This window comes from Denticeps clupeoides, chromosome 3 (assembly GCF_900700375.1).
Source record: "Denticeps clupeoides chromosome 3, fDenClu1.1, whole genome shotgun sequence".
Lineage (NCBI taxonomy): Eukaryota > Metazoa > Chordata > Actinopteri > Clupeiformes > Denticipitidae > Denticeps > Denticeps clupeoides.
In genome coordinates this window covers 34760468-34788236 of record NC_041709.1, presented here as the reverse complement: position 1 = coordinate 34788236, position 27769 = coordinate 34760468, and the positions used below count along the sequence as shown (strand labels likewise).

Sequence of the window (27769 nt, the reverse complement as noted above, 5' to 3'; positions counted from 1 at the left end):
AGAACCTTCTGCTTCATTCCAAGGTCCCAAGATGGATCCCAGTCTGTCTCTGTTACCTTCTGATCTGAGGAGTGTAGACCAGAGCAGCACACATGTTAAACCAGAAATATCAGCAGATACCATCACATCTCTGAACTGCGGTAAAATACTGGAACCAACAGGAATTGTTGTGAAGAAAGAGTCGGATGAAGAAAATTCAGGTGAGTGGAGTCATAAAGGTTGAAGGAGGTTTGGTCACGTCGGTGAGCTGATGAGGGAAGTAAGCGCATTATGGGAACAAGGATGGCTGAAAAGGGGAACATAAACTAACCCGCAGGCGTGTGGCGATTGCCAGAACTCAAAACACCAAACAGGACAGTTGCAAGGTCCACAAAGAGTTCACGAAAGAATGTTGGAGCCCCTGGTGGGCAGAACCACAACCTGCACACAGAAAAAAATCAGGGTACATGCGGGGTACATGCGGGACCTGTCTCTGGATCCTGACTGGTGTTGTGTGTGGTGGTGGGGCAGGGTTCGATCCTTGACTCAAGCTCTGGCCGATCAAACTCTGCCCTCAGTCTCTCCAGGAAGTCCTGAAAACCCATTCAGTCTGTCTCTCCTCGCTGCCAAAGGTCTGTGCCGCAGCCCCATGCTGACCCAGTCAGACGCGTGAGAATGGTGGTGATTTGGTCTGCGTCTGAGAGAGAGGGAAGAGTACACACCACAGGATGTTAAAAAGGGCTGGCATGTACCTGCTGCTCCGCAGAAGGGTCCTGGGACCATGGTTATGTCCCACACAGGGCTGGGCGTGTCTGCGATTGGAGCTGGAGAGGCGGATTCCCCGCGAGGCAGTCCCAACAGCGAGGTTGCTGGCGACATCCTTTAGCCCGCTTCCACCAGCTTACCCCCATGTCGCAGTCTCCTCCTCGCTATCCTGCTGTCTCTCGCAGTCCTCATTGCATCCCCGGAAGTGACGTGGGTCCCCACAGACCTCGCGATGATCGTGGACCAGCCATCAATTCACGTCATCATCGCTCTCGTCGTAATCCGTGTCCTCTCACCGGCGGTCCCGTGGGTTGTAAACCCTGCTTTACCCCCTTGAGCCAAGGCGCTATCAGATCCCACGGGCAGTACTCCGCCATTCCGGCATGAGCTGGCCCACCAGCGGAATGCCTTTGTTTCTGCTTCCGGGTTTCATGGATTCTCCACGGGTCAACATCATAACGCGGTACTGCTTGCCACAGCTTGGCCTCCGTATCGCCAGGAAGAAACTGCTCAACCAGTACGTGGGGGTCGTATCCCGGTCCCAGCGTGTCTCGCTGTGGATCTCCCCGACCCCACGGGCGTCTTTCCAGTGCTCCCCGCTGGCGCACGCACTCACCCCAACTGGCTGATTTCTTCCTGGTGCTCCTCTGCTTTTTTCCTCTGCACTTTTGGAAAGGGTTCGGACATTGTCACATCGGCGAACTGATGAGTGATCTGGATATTACTACAAATCTGTAGTGATGGTGCAACAAACAAAGGGATTAATTTACATGGGAACATTTACATTTACGGCATTTGGCAGACGCCCTTATCCAGAGCGACTTACAACGTGCTTTCAAGTTACCATAGGGTGGTAGTAGCCTAGTGGGTAACACACTCGCCTATGAACCAGAAGACCCGGGTTCGAATCCCACTTACTACAATTGTGTCCCTGAGCAAGACACTTAACCCTAAATTGCTCCAGGGAGACTGTCCCTGTAATACTGATTGTAAGTCGCTCTGGATAAGGGCGTCTGATAAATGCTGTAAATGTAAATGTAAATGTACCATTGATGAAGAGATCAATTCCGGTTCACTAGGACCCCAACTATGAATACATCTTTTTATTCACTCGGTTGTAGATTCTGTACACAAGTTCGACAACAAGAAAGTTACAATTTAATCTAAATATTCTTTAAAGAGGTCTTGAGCTGTTGTTTGAAGGTGCTCAGTGACTGAGCTGTTCTGACCTCGAGGGGGAGTTCATTCCACCACCGAGGGGCCAAGACGGAGAAGAGTCTAGATGAATGTTTTCCTTTTACCTTCAGAGATGGAGGGACCAGGCGAGCAGTACTGGAGGCTCGGAGTATACGAGGTGCAGTGCGAGGTGTAATAAGTTACAGGGACAGTCCCCCCCCGGAGCAATTTAGGGTTAAGTGTCTTGCTCAGGCACACAATGGTAGTAAGTGGTAGAACCTGGGTTTTCAGGCGAGTGTGTTACCCACTAGGCTAAGACTAAGGGTACAAAGAACCAAAAGAACAATTAATTTTAATCTCTGCAAAATTGGGGGCCTGATTTTGGTTCAGAAGAAACAACACATCAAAACCCTGCTCCACAAGTACCTGTCCCTTCAAAAACTCAGAGCGCTAAGCAATTTTATCACTGCATTATTATGACAGATATTTTGAAGGCAAGTTCAGAGCAGCATTTGATCATGTGAAGTGGGTATTAACGTCGCCCACTGCTGATGACTCCGCTAACAGATGAGAGTGGTCTGTTTTCTGTTCTAAAACATTGAACTGGCATCGGTTGAACTATTCAAGCATAGAGAAAGAAAGTTTAGCCAATATCTTGGGGCTATCTTAGGTGGCGGAATAGTTTCCGTAAATGTCTTTTCTGATAACTATTAAAATTTATAAAGACTTTAGTAAAGTACATATACACAAAAGGCCTCTTTAAGTACAGTAGCGAACTACAAATTCTATTAACCTTTCCATTTTATGTGTTACTGTATAATATGAAGTGTGAAATACACATGTGAAGTGATTGTTGTTTTGATACCCAGCAAGCACAATGAAATGTCTCCTCTGTGTGTGGGGATTGTACTTTGCTCAGTGGTTCCTTCGTGGTTCGGGAAGGTTGCCGATTTGAATCCAGAGCTGCAAAAGGTACCACTGAACAAAGCACTGTCCCCACACACTTCTCCCCGGACTCACTAAGGGTAATGGTTAAATACAGAGGACATATTTCAGTGTGTCACCGTGTGCTGTGCTTCCTGCGTATCACAATGACAATCACTTCACTTCATTAAATATATTGCTGATATTTTTCACCAAATGCGTTGTGTGTACCAGGCGGTGTGCCACAGTGTAGAATTAACTTACACGGCTTACCAAACCTACATACAAAATGTTTTATAAAATCGCTATACCACACAATCGCTATCATCACATCATATACCACCCATACATGGTATAGTGCATATGAGTGAAATTCTTGTGTACAATGCTTCTCACGCAGATACAGTGCATCCAGAAAGTATTCACAGCGCATTACTTTTTCCATATTATTTTTATGTTAAAGCCTTATTCCAAAATGTTCCCCCTCGGAATTCTACCCACCACACCCCATAATGACAAGATGAAAAAAGTAAAAGTAAAAAAACTGAGAAATCACATCTACATAAGTAATCACAGCCTTTGCTCAGATACTTTGTTGATGCACCTTTGGGAGCAATTACATTTGAATATGACTCGAAAAGCTTTTTATATATAAATATTGTAAAGTGCAATTTATAAAGCCTATATTGTATAGGTAGATGTGCGTTGCTCATAAATCTGAAGTTTTTTTTGATTGCACACTTTTATTATGGGTTCCATGCAAATTTTAATAGATCTTTAACCCCTCAGGTGTTTGCGGCAAATTACAAATATTAAAAATACTGTATATTTTATTTTAATGGCTTTTAATTGTTTTTTATTTACAGACTATATACATGAAACATGTAAAAAGAAATTGGAACATAAAATGAATCAGTTCAGCAAGCGTGACAACAGTTTAAGACAAGTGAAGATCGTTGAAACACTACAGAGAAAATATTCTAAAGTGAAGCCTTACCAGTGTGAAGAGTGTGGCAAGAATTTTTCACAAATGTCATACCTTAAAATTCATCAGAGGATACATACTGGAGAGAAGCCCTACACGTGTGTACAATGTGGAAAAAGTTTTAAACAAGCATCACACCTTAAATTACACCAGATGATACATACTGGAGAAAAGCCCTACCAGTGTGTACAATGTGGGAAGAGATTTAAAGAAGCAGAACACCTTAGAAGACACAAAAATATACATACTGGAGAGAAGCCCTACACGTGTGTACAATGTGGAATAAGTTTTAAACAAGCAGCAAACCTTAGAACACACCAGCGGATACATACTGGAGAGAAGCCCTACCAGTGTGTACAATGTGGGAAGAGTTATACACAAACATCAAGTCTTAAAAAGCACCAGAAGATACATAATGGAGAGAAGCCCTACCAGTGTGTACAATGTGAGAAGAGTTATACAGTAAAATCAGACCTTTCAAGGCACCAGAGGACACATACTGGAGAGAAACCATACCAGTGTGTACAATGTGAGAAGAGTTATAAATTAAAATCAGACCTTTCAAGGCACCAGAGGACACATACTAGAGAGAAGCCTTACCAGTGTGTACAATGTGGGAGAAGTTTTACAGAAATATCGAGCCTTAGAAACCACCAGACGATACATACTGGAGAGAAGCCTTACCAGTGTGTCAAGTGTGGGAAGAGCTTTACGATGAAATCATCTCTTGTAGCACACCAAAGGATACATACCAAAGAGAACCCTTACCAGTGTGTACAATGTGGGAAGAGCTTTACAATGAAATCATCTCTTGTAGAACACCTGAAGATACATACTGGAGAGAAGCCCTACCAGTGTGTACAATGTGGGAAGCGTTTTAGAGGAAAATCACACCTCATAACACACCAGAGGATACATACCGGAGAGAGGCCTTACCAGTGTGTACAATGTGGGAAGAGCTTTACAATGAAAGCATCTCTTGTAGAACACCTGAAGATACATACTGGAGAGAAGCCCTACCAGTGTGTACAATGTGGGAAGAGTTTTACACAACAATCAAACCTTAGAACGCACCAGAAGATTCATACTGGAATAAAACCTTACCAGTGTATACAGTGTGGGAAAAGATTTAAACAAGCATCGTACCTTAAGCTACACCAGACGATACATACTGGAGAGAAGCCCTACACGTGTGAAGAGTGTGGAAAAGGTTTTACTGTAACATCTCACCTTAAATTACACCAGAGGACACATACTGGAGAGAAGCCTTACCTGTGTGTACAATGTGGGATGAGCTTTACAAGAAAATCATCTCTTGTAGAACACCAGAAATTTCATACTGGAGAAAAGCCCTACCTGTGTGTACAATGTGGGAAGAGTTTTACCAAGAAATTAAGCCTTAAGAGACACCAGAGGAAACATACTGAAAAGACCTACAAGTCTAATGAGAGAGTTGAATTGAAGAACTCTGATATCATCACACTTTTGAAATGTGGTGAAGCACTGGAATTACAGGTGAATGATGAGAAGCAAGACTTGGATGATGTGATGTCCTTAGGTGAGTGAGCTTTTGAAACTTCTGAAGTTTTGAAAGCAAAGTGTGGCCATCCTGAGGCCATCTTGGTCCAGACGTTCGTTACATGTGATACCGTTTCTTAACTCGATACAAAAACTGTAATCTGTTAACTTTTAGTTGAGTTGCTAGTCCTGATGTTGAATCTGTCTGTCTGATTCAACTTGAAAAATGGCCACAATACTTTAAGGACTGATATGTAACCCAGGGGTTCTCAACCTTTTGCAAGCTGCCCCCCCGCCCTAAGACAGACAATAAGAAGGTTACAAGTTCATCTAAATATTCTCTAAAGAGGAAGGTCTTGAGCTGCCGTTTGAAAGTGCTCAGTGACTGAGCTGTTCTGACCTCAAGAGTCCATATGAATGTCTACCTTTTACCTTCAGAGATGGAGGGACCAGCCGAGCAGTACTGGAGGCTCGGAATATACAAGGTGCAGTTCGAGGTGTAATAAGGGCTGAGGTAGAATGGTGCTACTCCATGTTTGGCTTTGTAGGCCAGCATCAATATTTTGAACCTGATGCATGCAGCTACTGGGAGCCAGTGGAGGGAACGTAGCATCAGTCGTGCTGCTGCATTTTGTATTTGTTGTAGTGGTCTGATGGTACATAGAGGTAGACCAGTTAGAAGGGAGTTGCAGTAATCCAGTCATGAGATTACTGAGGACTGAACCAGTATCTGGGTGGCCTTTGTTGACAGATAAGGACTGATTTGTCTGATATTGTAGAGAAGGAATCTACATGAGCGGGAAAGATTACTGATTTGAGTCGAGAAGGAGAGTTGGTTGTCTATTGTTAGTCCAAGGTTGCGGGCTGTTGTAGAAGGAGAGAGCTGTGAGTTGTCTAGGTAAATAACAAGATCCTGATGTGGTGAGGAATCTGCTGGAATGAATATTAGTTCAGTTTTGGTGGGATTGAGTTTGAGGTGATGGGCTACCATGCAAGATGAGATGTCAGTTAGACATGCAGAGATTGTGAAAGCAGCTTTTAGATCAGAGGGAGGAAAGGAGAAGAGGAGTTGTGTGTCGTCAGCATAGCAGTGGTAGAATAATCCATGTGAGGAAATGACCTCACCAAGTGATCTCGTGTAGAGGGAGAAAAGGAGAGGACCTAGCAACGAGCCTTGAGGGACACCAGTGGAGAGTCTACGTGAGGTAGAGGTGGATCCTTTCCAAGTTACTTGGTAAGATCGCTCATCGAGGTAGGAAACAAACCACTGCCATGCTGAGCCCCGAATTCCAAGCCTCTTCAGGATTGACAAGAGAGTCTTGTGGTTAACGGTGTCAAATGCAGCAGATAGGTTGAGGAGAATGAGTACAGATGACAGTTTTGCCAATCTGGCTGCATGTAGCTGCTCTGTAACAGCCAGAAGGGCAGTCTCAGTAGAATGAGCTGTTCTGAAGCCAAACTGGTTAGGATCCAGGAGGTTGTTCTGTGACAGATGAAGTAATAGCTGATTGCAGACACACCGCTCAAGGATTTTAGAAAGAAATGAGAGGAGAGAAACAGGTTGGTAATTGTTGATGTCTGTAGGATCAGTGGTGGGTTTCTTTAGGATTGGAAGAACCCTGGCTGTTTAAAAGGCGGATGGTACATGGCCGGATTGAGCTGTTTATGATATAAGAAATGAAAGGGATGAGGTCAGGAGAGATGGTTTGGTGGATGGTTCTCTCCCCCGCGAGAGAACCATTGATGTAACCAACTGCCCTAGATGGATCCCAGACTTTTTTCTGTTAACTACTGGTCTGTAGACCAGAACAGCTCACATGTAAACCAGAAATGTAAAATGTTGAAAATTTTACTTGTTACTAAATAACATGACTTTCATGGCTTCTTTTTACAGAAAATGAAATACAATTCTCTGACGAAAGATTTCAAACGCGATCTGAAGAAAAGCTGCACCAGTGCAACGAGTGTGCACACAGTTTAAGAGAAGTGAAGATACAGGAAATAAAAAAACATTCTGAACGGAAGTCCTTCCAGTGTGGACAGTGTGGGAGGACTTTTTCAGATCTTACAACATTAGGTCAATTTAAATGTCATCAATTTGAACACACTGATGAAAAGCTCTACAAGTGTATAGCAGTCGTTGAACTTAAGAAATCAGATATCATCACACCTACGTATTGTGGACAAATACTGCTACCAACGAGGAAGGATGAGAAGCAAGATGTAATTGCTTGTGGTGAGTGAAGTCAATTATGAGTCTTTCAGATCTCATTATGGTTGAAAGAATGTTTGAGTGATCATTGTTTAAATGATTATTTGATGAAATAGCTTCTGCTTCATTCCAAGGTCCCAAGATGGATCCCAGTCCGTCTCTGTTACCTGCTGATCTGAGGAATGTTAAACCAGAAATATCACCAGATACCATCACATCTCCGAACTGTGGTAAAATACTGGAGCCAGCAGGAGTTGATGTGAAGATAGAGTTGGAGGATGAAGTCTATTCAGGTGAGTAGAGCAAAAAGATCAGAGGGGCTTATAGTGATCGGGATATTAGTAGGAATTTTAGTAGGAATCTCTGACAACAGCATATCTATCAGAATGACATACATGTACTACAGAAATATGCTAAATATATTAGACTATACAATTATAGGCATACATAAATCTATAGCTATTTTAATCAGAATATCATACCACCTGTATTTTTTTCTAAAACCCCTGTTTGAAATGTCATGTGAAATGTGAACGAAAACAGAAAGTGAAGTGGTTGTCATTGTGAAACACTGCAGCAGAATGTGTCTTCTGTATTTAACCATCACTTGGTGAGCAGTGGGCAGCTCAGTGGGCAGTATTTTGCTCAGTCGCTCACCTCAGCGGCAACATCCACAACCTTGTAGTGCACCTGATCATTGCATTTTTGTCTCATAAAATGTCAAACTTCTCAAATGTTTATTTGCAGTAAGAATTGTCTATGCATTGGGAGAAACACCAGCTACAACACATATTTTAAATAATGCAAATTGACTTTACTAAATGAGCGAGGTTTGAACATGTCTTGATCGCTTCATATTGTGTTTTATGTTTACAGAATATGGAAACCCATTCACTAATGAAGAATGTAAAAAGGAAACTGAAGATGAAATGCACCAGTTCAACACGTGTGACAATGGTGAAGAGAAACCTTAAAACAGAAAATATTCTGGAGAGAAGCTCTATCGGTGTGAAGGGCGTGGGAAGAGTTTTTCAGATGCATTACCCTGAAACACACAAGAGGACACATAATTGAGAGACGCTCTACCAATGCCCTTTTTGATCTAAATGTTTTACAGCATTAGGTCAATCCAAACCTTATCAAAGTGAGCACACTGATGAAAAGCTCTACAATGCAGTGGTCACCCACCCCCCATAGGACCGTCCCCTCAAGGCACTCCAGGCCCCAATGGGTGATTTCAATTCACTTGGAACTTTTTAAACAATTAATTTTGTTTCCTTATATTTTGTATTTACTTTTTTAATACATATATTATTTTTTTGGTCCAAGAGCTTACCACTCCAGGTTTATTCCTAAAGATTATGGGTAATCACCTAAACGTGATACGATGGAATATTAGTAACTTACACCTACTAAGCTCAGTGCCATGGATGGTGGGGCATTTATCAGTGGAACGTTTACATGGTTTTAACATTGCCAGTGGTTACATGACTTTTAGTGTATTGATTTTATCCTGTAGCACACTGAGATTCGTGTCAAATATAAAGACAAGTAAAAATAAAAATATCATAATAATAGATGTATAGAGAACAAATCAGTGACTAGATTCATTTTGGTCATTGTCACAGTAACCACTGCCAAGATGGAGTCCTGATTATTTTCCCTTTATTCATGTGGTGCTATCTTATATACGGGGTGGTAGTGGCCTAGTGGGTCCCTGAGCAAGACACTTAACCCTAAGTGTCTCCAGGGGGAAACTGTCCCTGTAACTACTGATTGTAAGTCGCTCTGGATAAGGGCGTCTGATAAATGCTGTAAATGTAAATGTATTTTATTTGGTAAGCTGTATAAAGGCAAAAACTGCACACACACTGAGACCCACAGACAGTTCAGTCACCAATTCCCCTAGTGTGCCTGACAACCATGTTTCGATTATTTATAAAAAAAAATCTAAAATATTCAAAAATATATATAATATATTGCAGATGACCTCACAACAGTTGCTATTTTTCACAATACTATTTTTTTATTGTTTAGATTTAATAATTATAAGATAAAGAACATAGCTATTATTCGATTAAAAATTTAAAACAAAAGCAAATTAATGAAGTTAATCTTTGTCAATTTTAGTATTCTCATTAGACCTTTTCAAATGGATTATTTCACGGCAAATCAAAATCAAAAGCCTAACTGACAACTGCCATTATATAAATGAACAAATAGTGTTAATAAAATGAACAGACACGATTGTTTCGTTTCGTTCTATTTGATGATTATCCAGAGCTTCCTGTCTCACTTGGAGTCGCTTTCTGAAATTGACGAATCTGCTGCCGTGTGACGAATCTGCTTCTGTTTACATCTGCAGGAAAACCAAGTAAAACACAAACAAGTGCACGCACGAGTCACCCTGCTGACGTAAATGATCCGTTTTTTGAGTTTTGATGATTTCGTGTATTGTAAGTAATTTTATTCTACATAAAATGTAGAAACGCGTGTTATTTGGACTGTTTAAAGTGGCGGTCTGGTGAGGGAGGGGCGGGCTGATTTAAACTCGCTCTACACACAGACTCAGGCTTCAAAATGTTCTTCTGACACTTTTTATTGGTCTTTAAAAAGCTTAAATGTAAGTATATTGTGTCCAGCGGGCTGGTGAACAGGTTTAACAGCAACAGATACAGTTATGCTAAAGTAGTTTCACGTTAGCAGCTAAATGCTCATTCAGACTGATGTCTGGGATCATTCACACTTTTAATGTGGAGACTTTTTCTTCACTGTTCTTTATCCAACACATTTCCAACATCACCAGTCACATTTAAATAAGAAAACACTCTGCTGTGATTGTCTGTAAAAGACTGCAGCAGCTCACATGAGCTACAAGCCTTTTTATGTGAATAGAGAGAAGCTGAAGTTGGTTCTAGAATGATTATTGGTGATAAGATGATTATTGAAATATCCCTCTGCTTCATTCCAAGGTCCCAAGATGGATCCCAGTCTGTCTCTGTTACCTGCTGATCTGAGGAGTGTAGACCAGACCATCACACATGTTAAACCAGAAATATCATCAGATACCATCACATCTCTGAACTGCAGTAAAATACTGGAACCAGCAGGAATTGTTGTGAAGAAAGAGTCGGATGATGAAGAATATTCAGGTTTGTGGAGTCATAAAGGTTGTAGGAGGTTCTAGTGATCTGGATATTACTACAAATCTGTACAAAGAAGCAAAAGAACAATCAATTTTAATCTCTGCAGAATTGGGGGCCTGATTTTGGTTCAGAACACATCAAAACCCTGCTCCACAAGTACCTGTCCCTTCAAAATCTCAGAGCGCTAAGCAATTTTATTACTGCATTATTATGACATATTTTGAAGCAAGTGTAAAATTCGAGCAGCATTTGATCATGTGAAGTTGGTATTAACGTCGCCCACTGCTGATGACTCCTTATTTAGACCATTTTAAATGCAAGTAGATGCAGATCACGTTTGGACAGGGACGGTACATACGCTAACAGATGAGAGTGGTCTGTTTTCGGTTCTAAAAAGTTGAACTGACATCGGCTGAACTATTCAAGGATAGAGAAAGAAAGATTGGCCAATATCTTGGGGCTACAACATTTAGATGTTCAGGTGGCGGAACAGTCTCTGTAAATGTCTATTCTGATAACTATTAAAATTTATAAAGACTTAAGTAAAGTACATATACACAAAAGGTAAACTACAAATTCTATTAAACTTTCCATTTTATGTGTTATTGTACTTGTACTCTGCCTCAGTCCTCAATATAGGCGAGCGCTCAGTAACTCTGTACCCAGCAAGCACAGCACACTAGGGCTGCAACTATTTAATATTTTTGGAATCGAGTACTCTGTTGATTTTTTCATTGATTAATTGAGTAATCGTATAAATCATACGTTTTTAAACAATTCTATCAATATTGTGTTATGCAACATGAAAATCCTCTTAAAATGAGCAAGCAATTGGCTGTTATTCCTCACAAAAAAGTTTTTTATTAAAACTCAATCGTTTTATTAGATCAAAGCTTAAAACCTTTGAGCCGTAACTGGCTCAAAGGTTTGAAACTTTGAAATATAGGTTAGCCTATATGTTTTATTTTAAATAAAAAAAGGAAAAAGGGGTGTACCCCCTGCTATAGCCCATCTGAGAATAAAGAGAAAAAAGTATAAAGGTACAAAATAGTAAAAAGAAAATATAAATAAACAATTGAAGTATTACTTATAATCCAACTTAAACAATACAGTTCAGTTTCCAGTTATATCCAGATGAGGTAGGTAGGTGGAATGTTTGTCTTTGTGCAATGTTATGTGCAAAATAGAGAGAGAGAGAATTTGGATTAGTGCATGTGTGTGCAATGCATGTGCAAGCCTGCGCCGCTGTGATGTACAACAAATGCTATAAACTCGCCTGCTGTGTATCACAAGTGACTTCACTTCAAAAGTAAATGTATATGCTAATGAATGTATATTAGTCCATCTGTTGCATTTATTATTTACTACCTCATGTAAGGGGAAGACGTGTTTTGAGATGTAACCTATCAGTGTGCGTGTGTGTGTGCGGAGAGATGAGGAGGGTTGAATTACATGAGTGAGATCTCATGCCTTATCATGCCTCGTCACTATCGACTCATAACACAAATAATTACAAATAATGTACGTTCTAAGAAGCGCTAATGTCAGCAATCATAAAAATACGATACCTTGTAGAAGCTCTGTTTTACAGTGTATACACTGCACTAAGTTGTCCACCTTATGCAGCGTAAAATGGTCCCACACTTTAGACATTTTATGCCTTTTACGTACACCGGTATCTTTATTTTCCGCCAATAAATCACACCGCCTTAAATCTTTGTAATGCGTGTCAGTTAAAACAGTCAGTGTAGAACAATGAGACCGGTGCTGCGCAGCTCCGCGGGCGTGAAGCGATAATAGTTGGGCTTTGCAAAGAATTTTCCTCGAACATTTTTTGTAATCGAATTATTCGAATAATCCTTTTAGAAGTAGAAACTACAACAGAGTGAATAAAAAGATTGTATTCATAGTTCTAATGAACCAGAACTGATCACTTTATCGATGGTAACATGGAAGCACGTTGCACACCTCATTTTCATCTTTTGATTGCACACCTTTATTATGAGTTCTATGCAAAGTTTAATAGATCTTTAACCACTCAGATGTTTGTTTGCAGCTAATTACAAATATTATAAATGCTGTATATTTTATTTTAATGTTTTTTAATTGTTTTTTATTTACAGACTATATACATGAGTCCATGCATGAAACATGTAAAAAGAAATTGGAACATAAAATTAATCAGTTCAGCAAGCGTGACAACAGTTTAAGACAATTGAAGACCCTTGAAACGCAACAGAGAAAATATTCGAAAGAGACGCCTTACCAGTGTGAAGAGTGTGGCAAGAATTTTACACAAACATCAGACCTTAAAACTCACCTGAGGACACATACTGGAGAGAAGCCCTACCAGTGTGAACAATGTGGAAAATGTTTTGCACAAGCATCACACCTTAAAACACACCAGAAGATACATACTGGAGAGAAGCCCTACCAGTGTGTACAATGTGGGAAGAGTTTTACAGAAGCAGTACAACTTAGAAGACATAAAAATATACATACTGGAGAGAAGCCGTACCAGTGTGTACAATGTGGGAAGGGTTATACAGTAAAATCAGACCTTTCAAGGCACCAGAGGACACATACTGGAGAGAAGCCTTACCAGTGTGTACAATGTTGTAAAGGTTTTACAGAAATATCAAGCCTTAGAAACCACCAGAGGACACATACTGGAGAGAAGCCTTACCAGTGTCTACAATGTGGGAAGAGGTTTACAAAGAAATCTGGCCTTACAAGGCACCAGATCATACATACTGGAGAGAAGCCTTACCAGTGTATCAAGTGTGGGAAGAGTTATACAGTAAAATCATCTCTTGTAGAACACCTGAAGATACATACTGGAGAGAAGCCATTTCAGTGTGTACAATGTGGGAAGAGCTTTACAATAAAATCATCTCTTGTAGAACACCTGAAGATACATACTGGAGAGAAGCCCTACCAGTGTGTACAATGTGGGAAGAGTTTTACACAACAATCAAACCTTAGAACGCACCAGAAGATTCATACTGGAGAGAAGCCTTACCAGTGTGTACAATGTGGGAAAAGTTTTACACAACAATCAAACCTTAGAACACACCAGAAGATTCATACTGGAGTAAAACCGTACTTGTGTGTACAATGTGGGAAGAGTTTTACAGTAAAATCAAAACTTCGAACACACCAGAAATTTCATACTGGAGAAAAGCCTTACCAGTGTGTACAATGTGGGAAGAGCTTTAAAATAAAATCATCTCTTGTAGGACACCAGAAATTTCATACGGGAAAAAAGTATTACCAGTGTGTACAATGTGGGAAGAGTTTTACCAAGAAATTAAGCCTTAAGAGACACCAGAGGAAACATACTGGTGAAAAGGCCTTCAAGTCTAATGAGAGAGTTGAATTGAAGAACTCTGATATCATCACACTTTTGAAATGTGGTGAAGCACTGGAATTACAGGTGAATGATGAGAAGCAAGACTTGGATGATGTGATATCCTTAGGTGAGTGAGCTTTTGAAACTTTTGAAGTTGTGAAAAAGAAGTGTGGCCATCTTGGTCCAGACATTACATGTGATGGCGTTTCTTAATTTGATACAAAAAAACTGTAATCTGTTAACTTTTAGTTGAGTTGCTGGTGCTGATTTTGTCATCATCGTCTTCCTCCTCTCATCCGTGTCGCGGTGGCAGCATCACAAGTAGGGAATCCTAGACAGCCCTCTCCCCAGCCACCTTCACCAGCTCCTCCGACAGGACCCCAAGGCGTTCCCAGACTAGACTGGAGATATAATTTCTGTCCTGAGTCAACAGGACATGCCCGAAGCAGCTCCCCAGTGAGGCGTCCAGGAAGCATCCTGACCAGATTCCCAAACCACTTCAACTGGCTTCTCTCAATGTGGAGGAGTAGTGGTTCTACTCTGAGACCCTCCAGATTGTCCGAACTCCTCACCCTATCTCTAAGGCTGCGTCCGGCCACCCTATGGAGGAAACTAATTTTGGTCACTTAAATCAGCAATCTTGTTCTTGTGGACATTACCCAAAGCTCATGACCATAGGTGAGGATTGGGACGTACATCGACCAGTAAATAGGGTGGTAGTATCCTAGTGGGTAACACACTCGCCTATGAACCAGAAGACCCAGGTTTAAATCCCACTTACTACCACTGTGTCCCTGAGTAAGACACTCAACCCTAAGTTGCTCCAGGGGGGACTGTCCCTGTAACTACTGATTGTAAGTCACTCCGGATAAGGGCGTCTGGTAAATGCAAATGTAAATCAAGAGCCTTGCTTTCTGGCTCAGCTCCCTCTTCACCACGACAGATCAGTTCAGCGTCCACATCACTGCAGACGATGCCCCAATCCGCCTGTCGATCTCCTGCTCCCTTCTTCCATCACTCATGAACAAGACCCCGAGATACTTAAACTCCTCCACTTGAGGCAGAACCTCTCTCACGACCCGGAGTTCGCAAGCCACCCTTTTCCGGTCGAGAACCATGGTCTCATATTTGGAGGTGCTGATCCTCATCCCAGTCACTTCACACTCGGCTGCGAATTTACCCAGCAAGAGCTGAAGGTCAGAGGCTGATGAAGCCAGGAGGACCATATCATCTGCAAATAGCAGAGACTAGATTCTCCTGCCACCAAACTCGACACCCTCCACACCACGGCTGCTCCTAGAAATTCTGTCCATATAGATTATGAACAGACCCGGTGACAAAGAGCAGCCCTGGCGGAGTCCAACCCTTACTGGGAACAGGTCCGACTTACTGCCGGCTATGCAGACCAAACTCACGCTCCTCTGGTACAGGGACTGAATGGCCTGTAACAAAAGGCCATCCACACCATACTCCTGGAGCGCCCCCCATAGGGGGCCCCTGGGGACACGGTCATAAGCCTCTTCCAAATCCACACAACACATGTGGATTGGTTTGGGAAACTCCCATGCCCCCTCCTCCTTTCCAGGGAGGCTGAGGAGTGTGATCCCCTATATTTGGAACACACCCTCTGGTCTGCCTTCATAAAAACAGGGACCACCACCCCAGTCTAACAGTCCACCGGAACTGCCTCCGATGTCCACGCAATGTTGCAGAGACGTGTCAACCACGACAGCCCTACAACATCCATAGCCATGAGAGACCCAGGATTGATCTCATCCAGCCCCGGGGCTTCGCCGCTGTGTAGTTGTTTGACTACCTCAGCAACTTCTGCCCCTTAGATTGGACAGTCCATACCCAGGTATCCCAGCTCTGGTTCCTCCTTGGAATGCACATTGGTGGGATTGAGGAGCTCCTCAAAGTATTCCTTCCATCGCCTGACTATAGCCCCAGTCAATGTCAGCAGCTCCCCATCCCCACTGTAAACAGTGTGAGTGGGTTGCTGCCTTCCTCTCCTGTGGCGTCAGATGGTTTGCCAGAACCTCTTTGGAGCCGATCGGTAGTCTTTCTCCATGGCCTCACCAAACTCCTCCCATGCCCGAGATTTTGCCTCAGTGACTTCCACTGCTGCACCCCTATGGGCCGTCCGGAACCTGTCTGCTGCTTCTGGAGACCCACAGACCAGCCATGCCCTATAGGCCTGCTTCTTCAGCCTGACTGCCATGACTGGCACCGGCCACCTTGTGACCACAGCTAGCAACAGCAGCCTCAACAATATCAGAGCAGAACAACGTCCATTCAAAAGTGTTTGTCATTGTGATACACAGCAGCACAGCACACGTTGCGCACAGTGAAATGTGTCTTCTGCATTTAACCCATCACCCTTAGTGAGCAGTGGGCAGCCATGACAGGCGACCAGGGAGCAGTGTGTGGGTATGGTGCTTTGCTCAGTGGCACCTTGGCTGATCGAGATTTGGACCGGCAACCTTTTGATTACAGGGCCTCTTCCTTAACCACTAGGCCACCACTGCCCCTCAGACTCATTGCTTGCAGGATGCGGTCAAAGTTCTGCCGGAGGTGGGAATCAAAGATAATCTTGACATGTTCTTCTCACTATACGTTTGCGTCTGCCAGGACTCCATGGTATCTTCCCCTGACATCTGATCCAACTCACCACCAGGTGGTGATCAGTTGACAGCTCCGCTCCTCTCTTCACCCGAGTGTCCAAAACATATGGCCCCAGGTCAAATGATACGACTACAAAGTCAATAATCGACCTGCGACCTAGGCTGCCCTTGTAACAAGTGTACCAATGGGCATCCTTATGTTCAAACATGGTGTTCGTTATGGCCAAACTGCGGCTTGCACAGAAGTCCAATAACGAAACACGACTCGAGTTCAGATCTGGCGGCTCGTTCCTCACAATCACGCCCCTCCAGGTCATGCTGGCATTGCCCACGTGAGCGTTGAAGTCCCCTAGCAGGACAATGGAGTCCCCAGTCAGAGCATTATCTAGCACTCATTCTGGGGACTCCAAAAAGAGTGGGTATTCTGAGCTGTTATTCGGCGCATAAGCGCAAACAACAGTCAGGACCCATTCCCCCACCTGAAGACGCAGGGAAGCTACCCTCTCGTCCCCCGGGGTAAACTCCAACAAACAGGCTGAGAGTCTTGGGGCTAACAAAAAGCCAACCCCAGCCCTCCGCCTCTCACCTGTAGCAACTCCAGCAAAGGAGAGTGTCCAACTGTACTCAAGGACCTGGGTTCCAGAATCAATGTTATGTGTCGAGGTAGGTCCGACTATGTCTAGCCGGTACCACTCAACCTCTTCCACAAGCTCCAGCTCTGTCCTCGCCAGAGAAGTGATGTTCCATGTCCCAATAGCCAGTTTCCTTGTCCGAAGATTTTGAACCATCAAGCACCCGCCTTGGTCTGCCACCTGATCCACATTGCACCAGACCCTTCATGTTCCTCCTGCGGGTGGTGGGTCCACAGTTGAGCCCATGTATCCGGTTTGGGCTGGGCAGGGGCGGGCCCCATGGGCGAAACCAGGCGCCCCTCATGGGCCCCACCATGCGCCACCTCACGGGCCCCATGCCCTCTGGGCCAGGTACACTGGCTCTTTGTTGGTCCTCCCACGAAAGGTCTTCTGACAAATCTGTTGAATCTGTCTGTCTGATTCAAATTCAAATCCTCAAAAAATGGCCGCTATACTGTAAGGACTGATTTGTAACCAACTGCCCTAGATGGATTCCAGACCTTTTCTGTTAACTCATTATCTGTAGACCAGAACAGCTCACATGTTCAATCAGAAATGTAAAATGTTAAAAATTTTACTTGTTACTAAATAACATGACTTTCATGGCTTCTTTTTACAGAAAATGAAATAAAATTCTCTGATGAAAGATTTCAAAAGCGATCTGAAGAAAAGCTGCACCAGTGCAACGAGTGTGCACACAGTTTAAGAGAAGTGAAGATACAGGAAATACGAAACCATTCTGGACTGAAGTCCTTCCAGTGTGGACAGGGTGGGAGGACTTTTTCAGATCTTACAACATTAGGTCAATTTAAATGTCATCAATTTGAACACACTGATGAAAAGCTCTACAAGTGTATAGCAGTCGTTGAACTGAAGAAATCAGATATCATCACACCTATGTATTGTGGACAAATACTGCTACCAACGAGGAAGGATGAGAAGCAAGATGTAATTGCTTGTGGTGAGTGAAGTCAATTATGAGTCTTTTCAGATCTCATTATGGTTGAAAAAATGTTTGAGTGATCATTGTTTAAATGATTATTTGATGAAATAGCTTCTGCTTCATTCCAAGGTCCCAAGATGGATCCCAGTCTGTCTCTGTTACCTGCTGATCTGAGGAATGTTAAACCAGAAATATCACCAGATACCATCACATCTCCGAACTGTGGTAAAATACTGGAGCCAGCAGGAGTTGATGTGAAGATAGAGTTGGAGGATGAAGCCTATTCAGGTGTGTAGAGCAAAAAGATCAGAGGGGCTTATAGTGATCGGGATATTAGTAGGAATTATAGGCATACATAAATCTATAGCTATTTTAATCAGAATATCATACCACTTGTATTTTTTTCTAAAACCCCTGGTTGAAATGTCATGTGAAATGTCATATATGAACGAAAGCAGAAAGTGAAGTGGTTGTCATTGTGAAACACTGCAGCAGAATGTGTCTTCTGTATTTAACCATCACTTGGTGAGCAGTGGGCAGCTCAGTGGGCAGTATTTTGCTCAGTCGCTCACCTCAGCGGCAACATCCACAACCTTGTGGTGCACCTGATCATTGCATTTTTGTCTCATAAAATGTCAAACTTTTCAAATGTTTATTTGCAGTAAGAATTGTCTATGCATTGGGAGGAACACCAGCTACAACACATATTTTAAATAATGCAAATTGACTTTACTAAATGAGCGAGGTTCGAACATGTCTTGATCGCTTCATATTGTGTTTTATGTTTACAGAATATGGAAACCCATTCACTAATGAAGGATGTAAAAAGGAAACTGAAGATGAAATGCACCAGTTCAACACGTGTGACAATGGTGAAGAGAAACCTTAAAACAGAAAATATTCTGGAGAGAAGCTCTATCGGTGTGAAGGGCGTGGGAAGAGTTTTTCAGATGTATCACCCTGAAACACACAAGAGGACACATAATTGAGAGACGCTCTACCAATGCCCTTTTTGATCTAAATGTTTTACAGCATTAGGTCAATCCAAACCTTATCAAAGTGAGCACACTGATGAAAAGCTCTACAATGCAGTGGTCACCCACCCCCCATAGGACCATCCCCTCAAGGCACTCCAGGCCCCAATGGGTGATTTCAATTCACTTGGAACTTTTTAAACAATTAATTTTGTTTCCTTATATTTTGTATTTACTTTTTTAATACATATATTATTTTTTTGGTCCAAGAGCTTACCACTCCAGGTTTATTCCTAAAGATTATGGGTAATCACCTAAACGTGATACGATGGAATATTAAGGGTCTCAGTCATAATTTACTCTTTGATTACTTTTGTGATAATCAGTGGCTGGAGTGCACCACAGGGTGGCACTCTAATGCAGGATTTGGGAAGTTCTGTGGTAATTTCCGGGTGGGACGCCATCTTGCCTTTACTTGCTTTCACTTTTCTGGAAGACTTGCTTGGGGTGTGAGACCTGCGACTGTATATTACAATCAAGCAAAGAAAAGCTGCCCATGTCTGCCGTGTCTCTTCCTTCCTGCTCCTCCTCACCAAACCATCCACAGCACAGAGTCTCAGGGGCGCGTCATCGGCCGCAATCCGGTTTACTGTTACATGATTTTATATAGTCATGGAAATAGTTACTCTACTACTACTTTCATTTTAAACAAATGACATTTCCAAAGTGATCTTCACCCATATTAAGCATTGCTGTCTGTGGCTGCAAATCGGACCCATAACTGAAGTTTCAAGCCAATAGCAACAACCTCTGCAAGAAAACAGGTTCATGCATTTGTTTCCTCCAGGCTGGACTACTCCAATACTCTCTAATACCCTCCATTGTGCACCCTCTAACCTACACCTACTAAGCTCAGTGCCATGGATGGTGGGGCATTTATCAGTGGAACACAGCTCACTGACTAAAACATTTATTTTTGGGAAGACTTATAATATAACGTTTACATGGTTTTAACATTGCCAGTGGTTACATGACTTTTAGTGTATTGATTTTATCCTGTAGCACACTGAGATTCGTGTCAAATATAAAGACGTGTAAAAATTAAAATATTATAATAGTAGATGTATAGAGAACAAATCAGTGACTAGATTCATTTTGGTCATTGTCACAGTAACCACTGCCAAGATGGAGTCCTGATTATTTTCCCTTTATTCATGTGGTGCTATCTTATATAAATGATTATATACAATACAACATGTAGAATTTATTCATTAATAGGCAACAGTCAAATTGAGAAGATTACATCATTAATTAAATAATAACATTATGATCATGATGTTACTATTTAATGATAATTTTATCATAATGTTTCAATATTTATTAAAAAAATCATATACCATATATATAATGTATAACAGATGACCTCACAAGAGTTGCTATTTGTCACTAAACTAAATTAATTTATTGTTTTAGATTTAAAAATAATAAGATAAAGAACATGGCTATTATTCAATAAAAAAATACCTTTCCTTGTCTTTTTTTTTTTTAGACAAGATAAAAAAATTTAAAACAAAGGTGAGAAGCAAATTAATGAAGTTAATCTTTGTCAATTTTAGTATTCTCATTAAACGTTTTCAAATGGACTATTTCACGGCAAATCAAAACCAAAAGCCTAATTGACAACTGCCATTATATAAATGAACAAATAGTGTTAATAAAATGAACAGACACGATTGTTTCGTTTCGTTTTATTTGATGATTATCCAGAGCTTCCTGTCTCACTTATAGTCGCTTTCTGAAATTGACGAATCTGCTGCCGTGTGACGAATCTGCTTCTGTTTACATCTGCAGGAAAACCAAGTAAAACACAAACAAGTGCACGCGCAAGTGACGTTGTTGACGTGGTTACCGGTTTATCAGTATTTGGAGGTATTCATTTTTTATAATTTGGGACATTGGTCATTGAATATTATTCCACATAAAATGTAGAAACGCGTGTTATTTGGACTGTTTAAAGCGGCGGTCTGGTGAGGGATGAGCGGGCTGATTTAAACTCGCTCTACACACAGACTCATGTCACACTTCATAATGTTCTTCTGACACTTTTTATTGGGTTTTTAAAAAGCTTAAATGTAAGTAGTTTGTGTCCAGCGGGCTGGTGAACAGGTTTAACAGCAACAGATACAGTTATGCTAAAGTAGTTTCACGTTAGCAGCTAAATGCTCATTCAGACTGAATATGAGCATTTTCTTCACTGTTCTTATCCAACATCACCATACTGTTAAATAATTTTATAACAGTAAAATTAGCTGAAACGGAAGAATCTCCTGGGAATTATTTGTAAATGTTACTGTATTTCTTTCATGTCTTAGTGAAATACTGTGAATGCTATTTCCTGCTGAAAATAATTCTAGAATGATTATTGGTGATAAGATCCTTGTTGAAAGAACCTTCTGCTTCATTCCAAGGTCCCAAGATGGATCCCAGTCTGTCTCTGTTACCTGCTGATCTGAGGAGTGTAGACCAGAGCAGCACACATGTTAAACCAGAAATATCACCAGATACCATCACATCTCTGAACTGCGGTAAAATACTGGAACCAACAGGAATTGGTATGAAGAAAGAGTCGGATGATGAAGAATATTCAGGTGAGTGTTATCTATCCCGGGGGGAGGGGGGGTAGCAGCAGGACCAGAAAACATTCCTGGTCGGGTGCTACGGGAGCGTGCTGACCAGCTTACAAAGATCTTCACAGATGTCTTCAACACATCGCTGAGTTCAGCCATGGTACCTACCTGCCTCAAAACCACCAAAGAAGTCAACTGTGACCTGCCTCAATGATTACCAGGCCATAGCGCTTACACCCATCATTATGAAGTGCTTTGAGAGGCTGGTACTGAGGCACCACATGAGCTTGGAACATAATGAAGGACTCTCACCACCCCTCACATGCCCTGTTCTCCCTCCTACCATCTGCAGCATTAGAACTGTAGAACTTCTTACAAGCAGGCAGAGCTCTCAATGCACCGCCATTACCAAAACACTTCCAGCCTTTTCCACCTGATAACGCACTGATTATTTTGCACATCTCAATTCATTTTTGCACGTTTGTCCTGTGTGTCCTGTTTTAAATATCCAACATATCCACTTACAAACATCCTACATGATGTTGTCCAGTTATGTCCAGTTCGAGCTGTTAATTTTTTTTTTTTTACTTTTCTCTTGTAGAGATACTGTACAGTATTTAAGTTCTAGTTTTAGTTAGTATAGTTTAGTGTGTATATAAATAAATATTTTTCTTTTATGATTGCACTATGGGGGGGTCTGTGTGAAACATTATTTCAACAGTATACTGTGTATACTGTTGTACTGACAATAAACTAATCTTGAATAACTCATAATCATAAGACATGAATCTGAGGCCTCCATTGAACCAAATCCTTTGAGTCCTAACTACACCATGTCTAAATTGTAAACACCATCTCACCATCTCTATTATAATAATAAAACACCATATGTTACCATAAAACTTGAATATCTTACAGTTTATTAGCACCATCTGAATCTGAATCACTCTCAGTTTAGCGCTGCTAACCCACGTCAGTTCTGGCAGTTCAGAAATACTGACTCGAGTGACTCATGCCCCAGTTCAGTTTACTGAGGGAGTATTACGGCTCTAGTATGTAGTGTTTGGCTTCATTGAGACTATGGTTGGAGACGGGGAAAGACTGGTATGTTTACTGTGTCTAAAAGTCAGGGCCAGCCTGTGGAATAGGCAATTAGAAATTAATTTATCGATTTCTGCCAATGCTAGGATAATTTCATCTGGTTTTAAATAATTAACTTTCACTTTGTTGCAAGGTCCCAAGATGGATCCCAGTCTGTCTCTGTTACCTGCTGATCTGAGGAGTGTAGACCAGAGCAGCACACATGTTAAACCAGAAATATCACCAGATACCATCACATCTCTGAACTGCGGTAAAATACTGGAATCAGTGAAGGAAGAGTTGGATGATGAAGTCTATTCAAGTGAGTGGACTGGAGTGAGGGATTCATGCAAACTTCCAAAATTCCACCAACAAGTGACCTACGTAAAATGTAACATTATCGGGTCATTGTATCTTTTATTTGTCAAATTTTTGTTTCCAACATTGTGGATATATTAAGGAGACGGGGTAGTTACAAAATTGAAAACTGTCAATTTTACATTAACAGCTTCATTTGGTTTTTATGTTTACAGGAAATGGAAACAAATCCATGAATGAAAGATGTAATAAAAGATCAGAAGAGAAATCACATCAGTGTATGAATAGTTTAAAAAAAGTTAAGAACCATAAACTTAGACATTCTAAAGAGAAGCCCTACCATTGTTTGCAGTGTGAGAAGAGCTTTACAGAAAAATCTAAACTTAGAGCACACCAGAGGACACATACTGGAGTAAAGCCTTACAGGTGTGTAGAGTGTGGGAAGAATTTTACCGAAAAGTCGAGCCTTAGAAAACACCAGAGGATACATACTGGAGAGAAGCCCTACCAGTGTGTACAATGTGGGAAGAGGTTTAATCAAACATCAATCCTTACAACGCACCAGAGGAAACATACTGGACAAAAGCCTTACCAGTGTGTACCATGTGGAAAGAGTTTTACTGAAAAATCAAACTTAAGAATGCACCAGAGGATACATACTGGAGAGAAGCCCTACCAGTGTCTACAATGTGGGAAGAGTTTTAATCAAAAATCAAACCTTACAGCGCACCAGAGGATACATACTGGAGAGAGGCCTTACCACTGTGTACTATGTGGGAAGAGTTTTACAGAAAAATCAGTACTTAGAACACACCAGAGGACACATACTGGTGAAAAACCTTACCAGTGTGTACAATGTGGGAAAACTTTTACAGGAAAATCAAACCTTAGAAGACACCAAAGGAAGCATACCGGAGAGAAGCCCTACCTGTGTGTACAATGTGGAAAGTGTTTTAGACAAGCATCAGACCTTAAAAGACACCAGAAGATACATACTGGAGAGAAGCCCTATCAGTGTGTACAATGTGGGAAGAGTTTTACACAAGCATCAAAGCTTACAATACACAAAAAGACGCATACTGGAGAGAAGCCCCACCAGTGTGTGCAATGTGAGAAGAGTTTTATAGAAAAAGCAAACCTTAGAAAACACCAGCGTATACATACTGGAGAGAAGCCTTTCCAGTGTGTACAATGTGGGAAGAAATTTATAGAAAAAAAAAGCCTTAGAAAACACCAGTGGATACATACCGGACTAAAACCCCACCAGTGTGTACAATGTGGGAAGAGTTTTACAGATAAATCATACCTTAGAAAACACCAGAGGAAACATACTGGAGAAAAGTCCTACATGTCTACAGAGAGAGTTGAATTGAAGAAATCAGATATCATCACACCTATGAATTGTGGTGAAACGCTAGAATTATCGGTGAATGATGAGGAGCAAAACTTGGATGACGTGATGTTCTTAGGTAAGGAAATAACATTGGAGCATTTCTGTAAATATCTATTTTTCATCCACATTCACACACACTTTCTCAGACTGTAATACTGTAATTCGTCATTTAATTCATCCAGATTATTTTCTCAAAAGGTTCTCTATATGCAGGCCTCATGTCATTTGCAAGGGTCACATGGCAGAAGCCTTAATTATACTATATTTATTACTGCAATGTTGATGTTTGAGTGGTTAAACACTAAATAATCCAAAATGTCCACAATATTGCAAAAATGGGAGTATTCAGCTGCTGTGTCTAGTTACTAAAATTGGAAATGGTTTCCTCAGCCAAATGCCTTAAATGCCTCTGGACCTATTTCAGTCAGTTCTAATATAATGTTGTCTGGGTTGAAATAATTAACTTTCACTTCCTTGCAAGGTCCCAAGATGGATCTCAGTCTGTCTGTGTTATCTACTGATGTGATGAATGTAGACCAGAACAGCACACAAATCGAACCAGAAATATCATCAGACACCATCACATCTCTGAACTGTGATAAAACACTGGAACCAGCAGGAATTGATTTGAAGGAGGAGTTGGATGATGAAGTCTATGCAGGTGAGTGGAGTGAGGGACTCATAACTCCACTATAATTAGTACTGTTGCTGGTGTCTATAAAAAAACAATCTGAAATTGCAGTAGATTATTTTCTCAAAAGATCCTCTGTATACTCATTGTATTGAAGTCCATCAGGGATTGGGCCAGTACCAGTGTGGGGACTAACGATTTACATTAAACCACTTTACGTAATTTAATTACAAAAAAATGTAATCCATTTCAGTTACTGTAGGAAACTTTGTTATTAAATTTCAGTTACTTCTCAAAAGATTAATTCTCACAATTGTGTTGGATTAATATTGCTCCCCTGTATGCTGGAGGGCTCCGGTCAGGAGGTAATGTAGAATCTGAGTGAGTCCAGGAGCAGAGGCAGACATGCATGAATGGATGAAGTATTTTTTAAATAATTAACACATGTAATTATACTTCGGGGCCGTTGCTTGTGCAGTCCACCGGTAGGCCAGTGGAGAAGGAACGCAAACAAACAAAACGGACAAGATAGCAGACATATGCATGTACACAGGGGCAGTGGTGGCCTAGCGGTTAAGGAAGCGGCCCCCTAATCAGAAGGTTGCCGGTTCGAATCCCGACCCGCCAAGGTGCCACTGAGCAAAGCACCGTCCCCACACACTGCTCACCAAGGGTGATGGGTTAAATGCAGAGGACACATTTCACTGTGTGCACCGTGTGCTGTGCTGCTGTGTATCACAAGTGACAATCACTTCACTTTATCCTTGCATTTACTGACGTCACCCCGCTACAATGTTAGCGAGCTAAGCAACACAGAGAAGGCATGTGTCTTTATGTAAACACACACTGGCGTTCTACAGTTGTTGTGAGGGAAAAATTGTGCACCACAGACATCGAGCTTTTGGCCGTCTTCTGCAGCTTTTCCTTATTCTTGTCTACATCCACCCCAGAGCCAATGCTGCCACTGCTACTGTAAATAAATTTGAACCGTTATCACCATTATTCAATCACGTCAACCCCCTGAAGGATTCCAGTCCCTGTATGATCGCAGCAGTACGTCACAGGCACCACACGCATCAGCTTTGCTGATCATCATACCATCCCGCTCGCCCCACCATACACACCGGTCAAAGCAGATTGTCAAAAGCATCCAACAGTGGACAGAAGGAAGCATCTCAACTAGATAAGGATGTTGTCTGTGAAGATTCTCAGTCATCCAGGTGAATTTGTCTGAAAGTTGAGTCATGGGAACTGGACTTTCTTTCTTTAATGTAGAGACGTTTCATTCTGCATCCACAGAACTTTGTCCATCTGCGAGGATATACAAGGATGTTGTGAATCTACAGGCTGGGTGTAAAAACACTGTTTTTACAGACAATATTTAAGATACCTCTCTGGCTCAGGGACTGCACCTAATTTCGTTGTACTTGTTACAATGACAATCCAATGTGTCTCAAGGCCACCACCATCATGCCCATGCCGAGGAGTCTTCAGTATCGTGTACCGTCCTGTTCACTCATCATGAAGAAGTGCTTCGAGAGGCTGGTCATGAAACATATGAAGATCCTGCTGCCCTCCATCATGGACCCACTGCAATTTGCTGGACGATGCCATGGACGATGCCATCGCCACCACCCTGCATCTGACCCTCACCCACCTGGACAATAAGGACACATACGCTTGAATGCTCAGCATTCAACACCATCGTTCCTCAGCACCTGGTCGAGAAGCCTGCTGGGTCTGAACACCTCCCTCTGCAACTGGATCTTGGACTTCCTGACTGAGAGACCTCTGTCTGTCCGGATTGGGGACAGCATCTCCAGCACCACCACACTGAGCACTGGAGCTCCCCAGGGCTGTGTGCTCAGTCCAATGCTGTTCACCCTGCTGACCCACGACTGTGCAGCGATACACAGCTCCAACCACATCATCAAGTTTGCCATAATGGACATTTACCACAAATGCTGCATCAGGAAAGCCATCAGATTTGTGAAGGATTCTACACACCACTCTAACACACCCCTGTAACTTTGTTTAATTGTTCAAATGGTGCACCAGGTTCTGGAAAAACGTTGGCAGAACGGGATTCGAACCGGCAACCTTCTGATTATGGGGCCACTTCCTTGCCACCACTGCCCCTATAATAGCACACACGTAAATTTGACTTGTTGCTAAATGAGTCGGGTTTAAACATGTCTTTGATGGCTTCAAATTGTTTGTTTTTACAGAAAATAGAAAAGGATTCTCTTATGAAAGATTTCAAAGCGGATGTGAAGAAAAGCTGCACCAATTCAACAAATGTGCCAGCAGTTTAAGAGAAATGAAGATACATGAAATACAAAACTATTCTCAAGGGAAGTCCTACCAGTGTGGACAGTGTGGGACGAGTTTTTCAGATGCCGCATATCTTAAAATACACCAGAGGATACATACTGGAGAGACGTCCTACAAGTACAAATGTGAACAAACTGATGAAAAGCTCTACAAGTG

At 41.8% G+C, this 27769-nt stretch overlaps 2 protein-coding genes across 3 annotated transcripts; both read left to right on the top strand.

Moving 5' to 3' along the window:
• The first annotated feature begins 146 nt into the window (after positions 1-146).
• On the top strand, positions 147-20509 carry LOC114785671 (gastrula zinc finger protein XlCGF26.1-like). Of its 2 annotated transcripts, none has more exons than XM_028972174.1 (5): positions 147-200; positions 3711-5387; positions 7242-7583; positions 7694-7852; positions 8436-9695. In XM_028972174.1, the coding sequence occupies exons 2-5, from the start codon at positions 3752-3754 to the stop codon at positions 8531-8533; spliced, it is 2235 nt and encodes a 744-aa protein (XP_028828007.1). In that variant the 5' UTR covers positions 147-200; positions 3711-3751; the 3' UTR covers positions 8534-9695. The 2 variants fall into 2 exon arrangements, with proteins under 2 accessions (XP_028828007.1, XP_028828009.1); XM_028972176.1 differs by lacking the exons at positions 147-200; positions 3711-5387; positions 7242-7583; positions 7694-7852; positions 8436-9695 and adding exons at positions 10655-10711; positions 12829-14184; positions 17933-18274; positions 18386-18544; positions 19048-20509.
• A 2698-nt stretch (positions 20510-23207) lies between these two features.
• Positions 23208-26664, top strand: LOC114785477 (zinc finger protein 501-like). The gene is made up of 4 exons (XM_028971754.1): positions 23208-23259; positions 23471-24724; positions 25130-25309; positions 26579-26664. The coding sequence occupies exons 2-4, from the start codon at positions 23488-23490 to the stop codon at positions 26662-26664; spliced, it is 1503 nt and encodes a 500-aa protein (XP_028827587.1). The 5' UTR covers positions 23208-23259; positions 23471-23487.
• The last annotated feature ends 1105 nt before the right edge of the window (positions 26665-27769 follow it).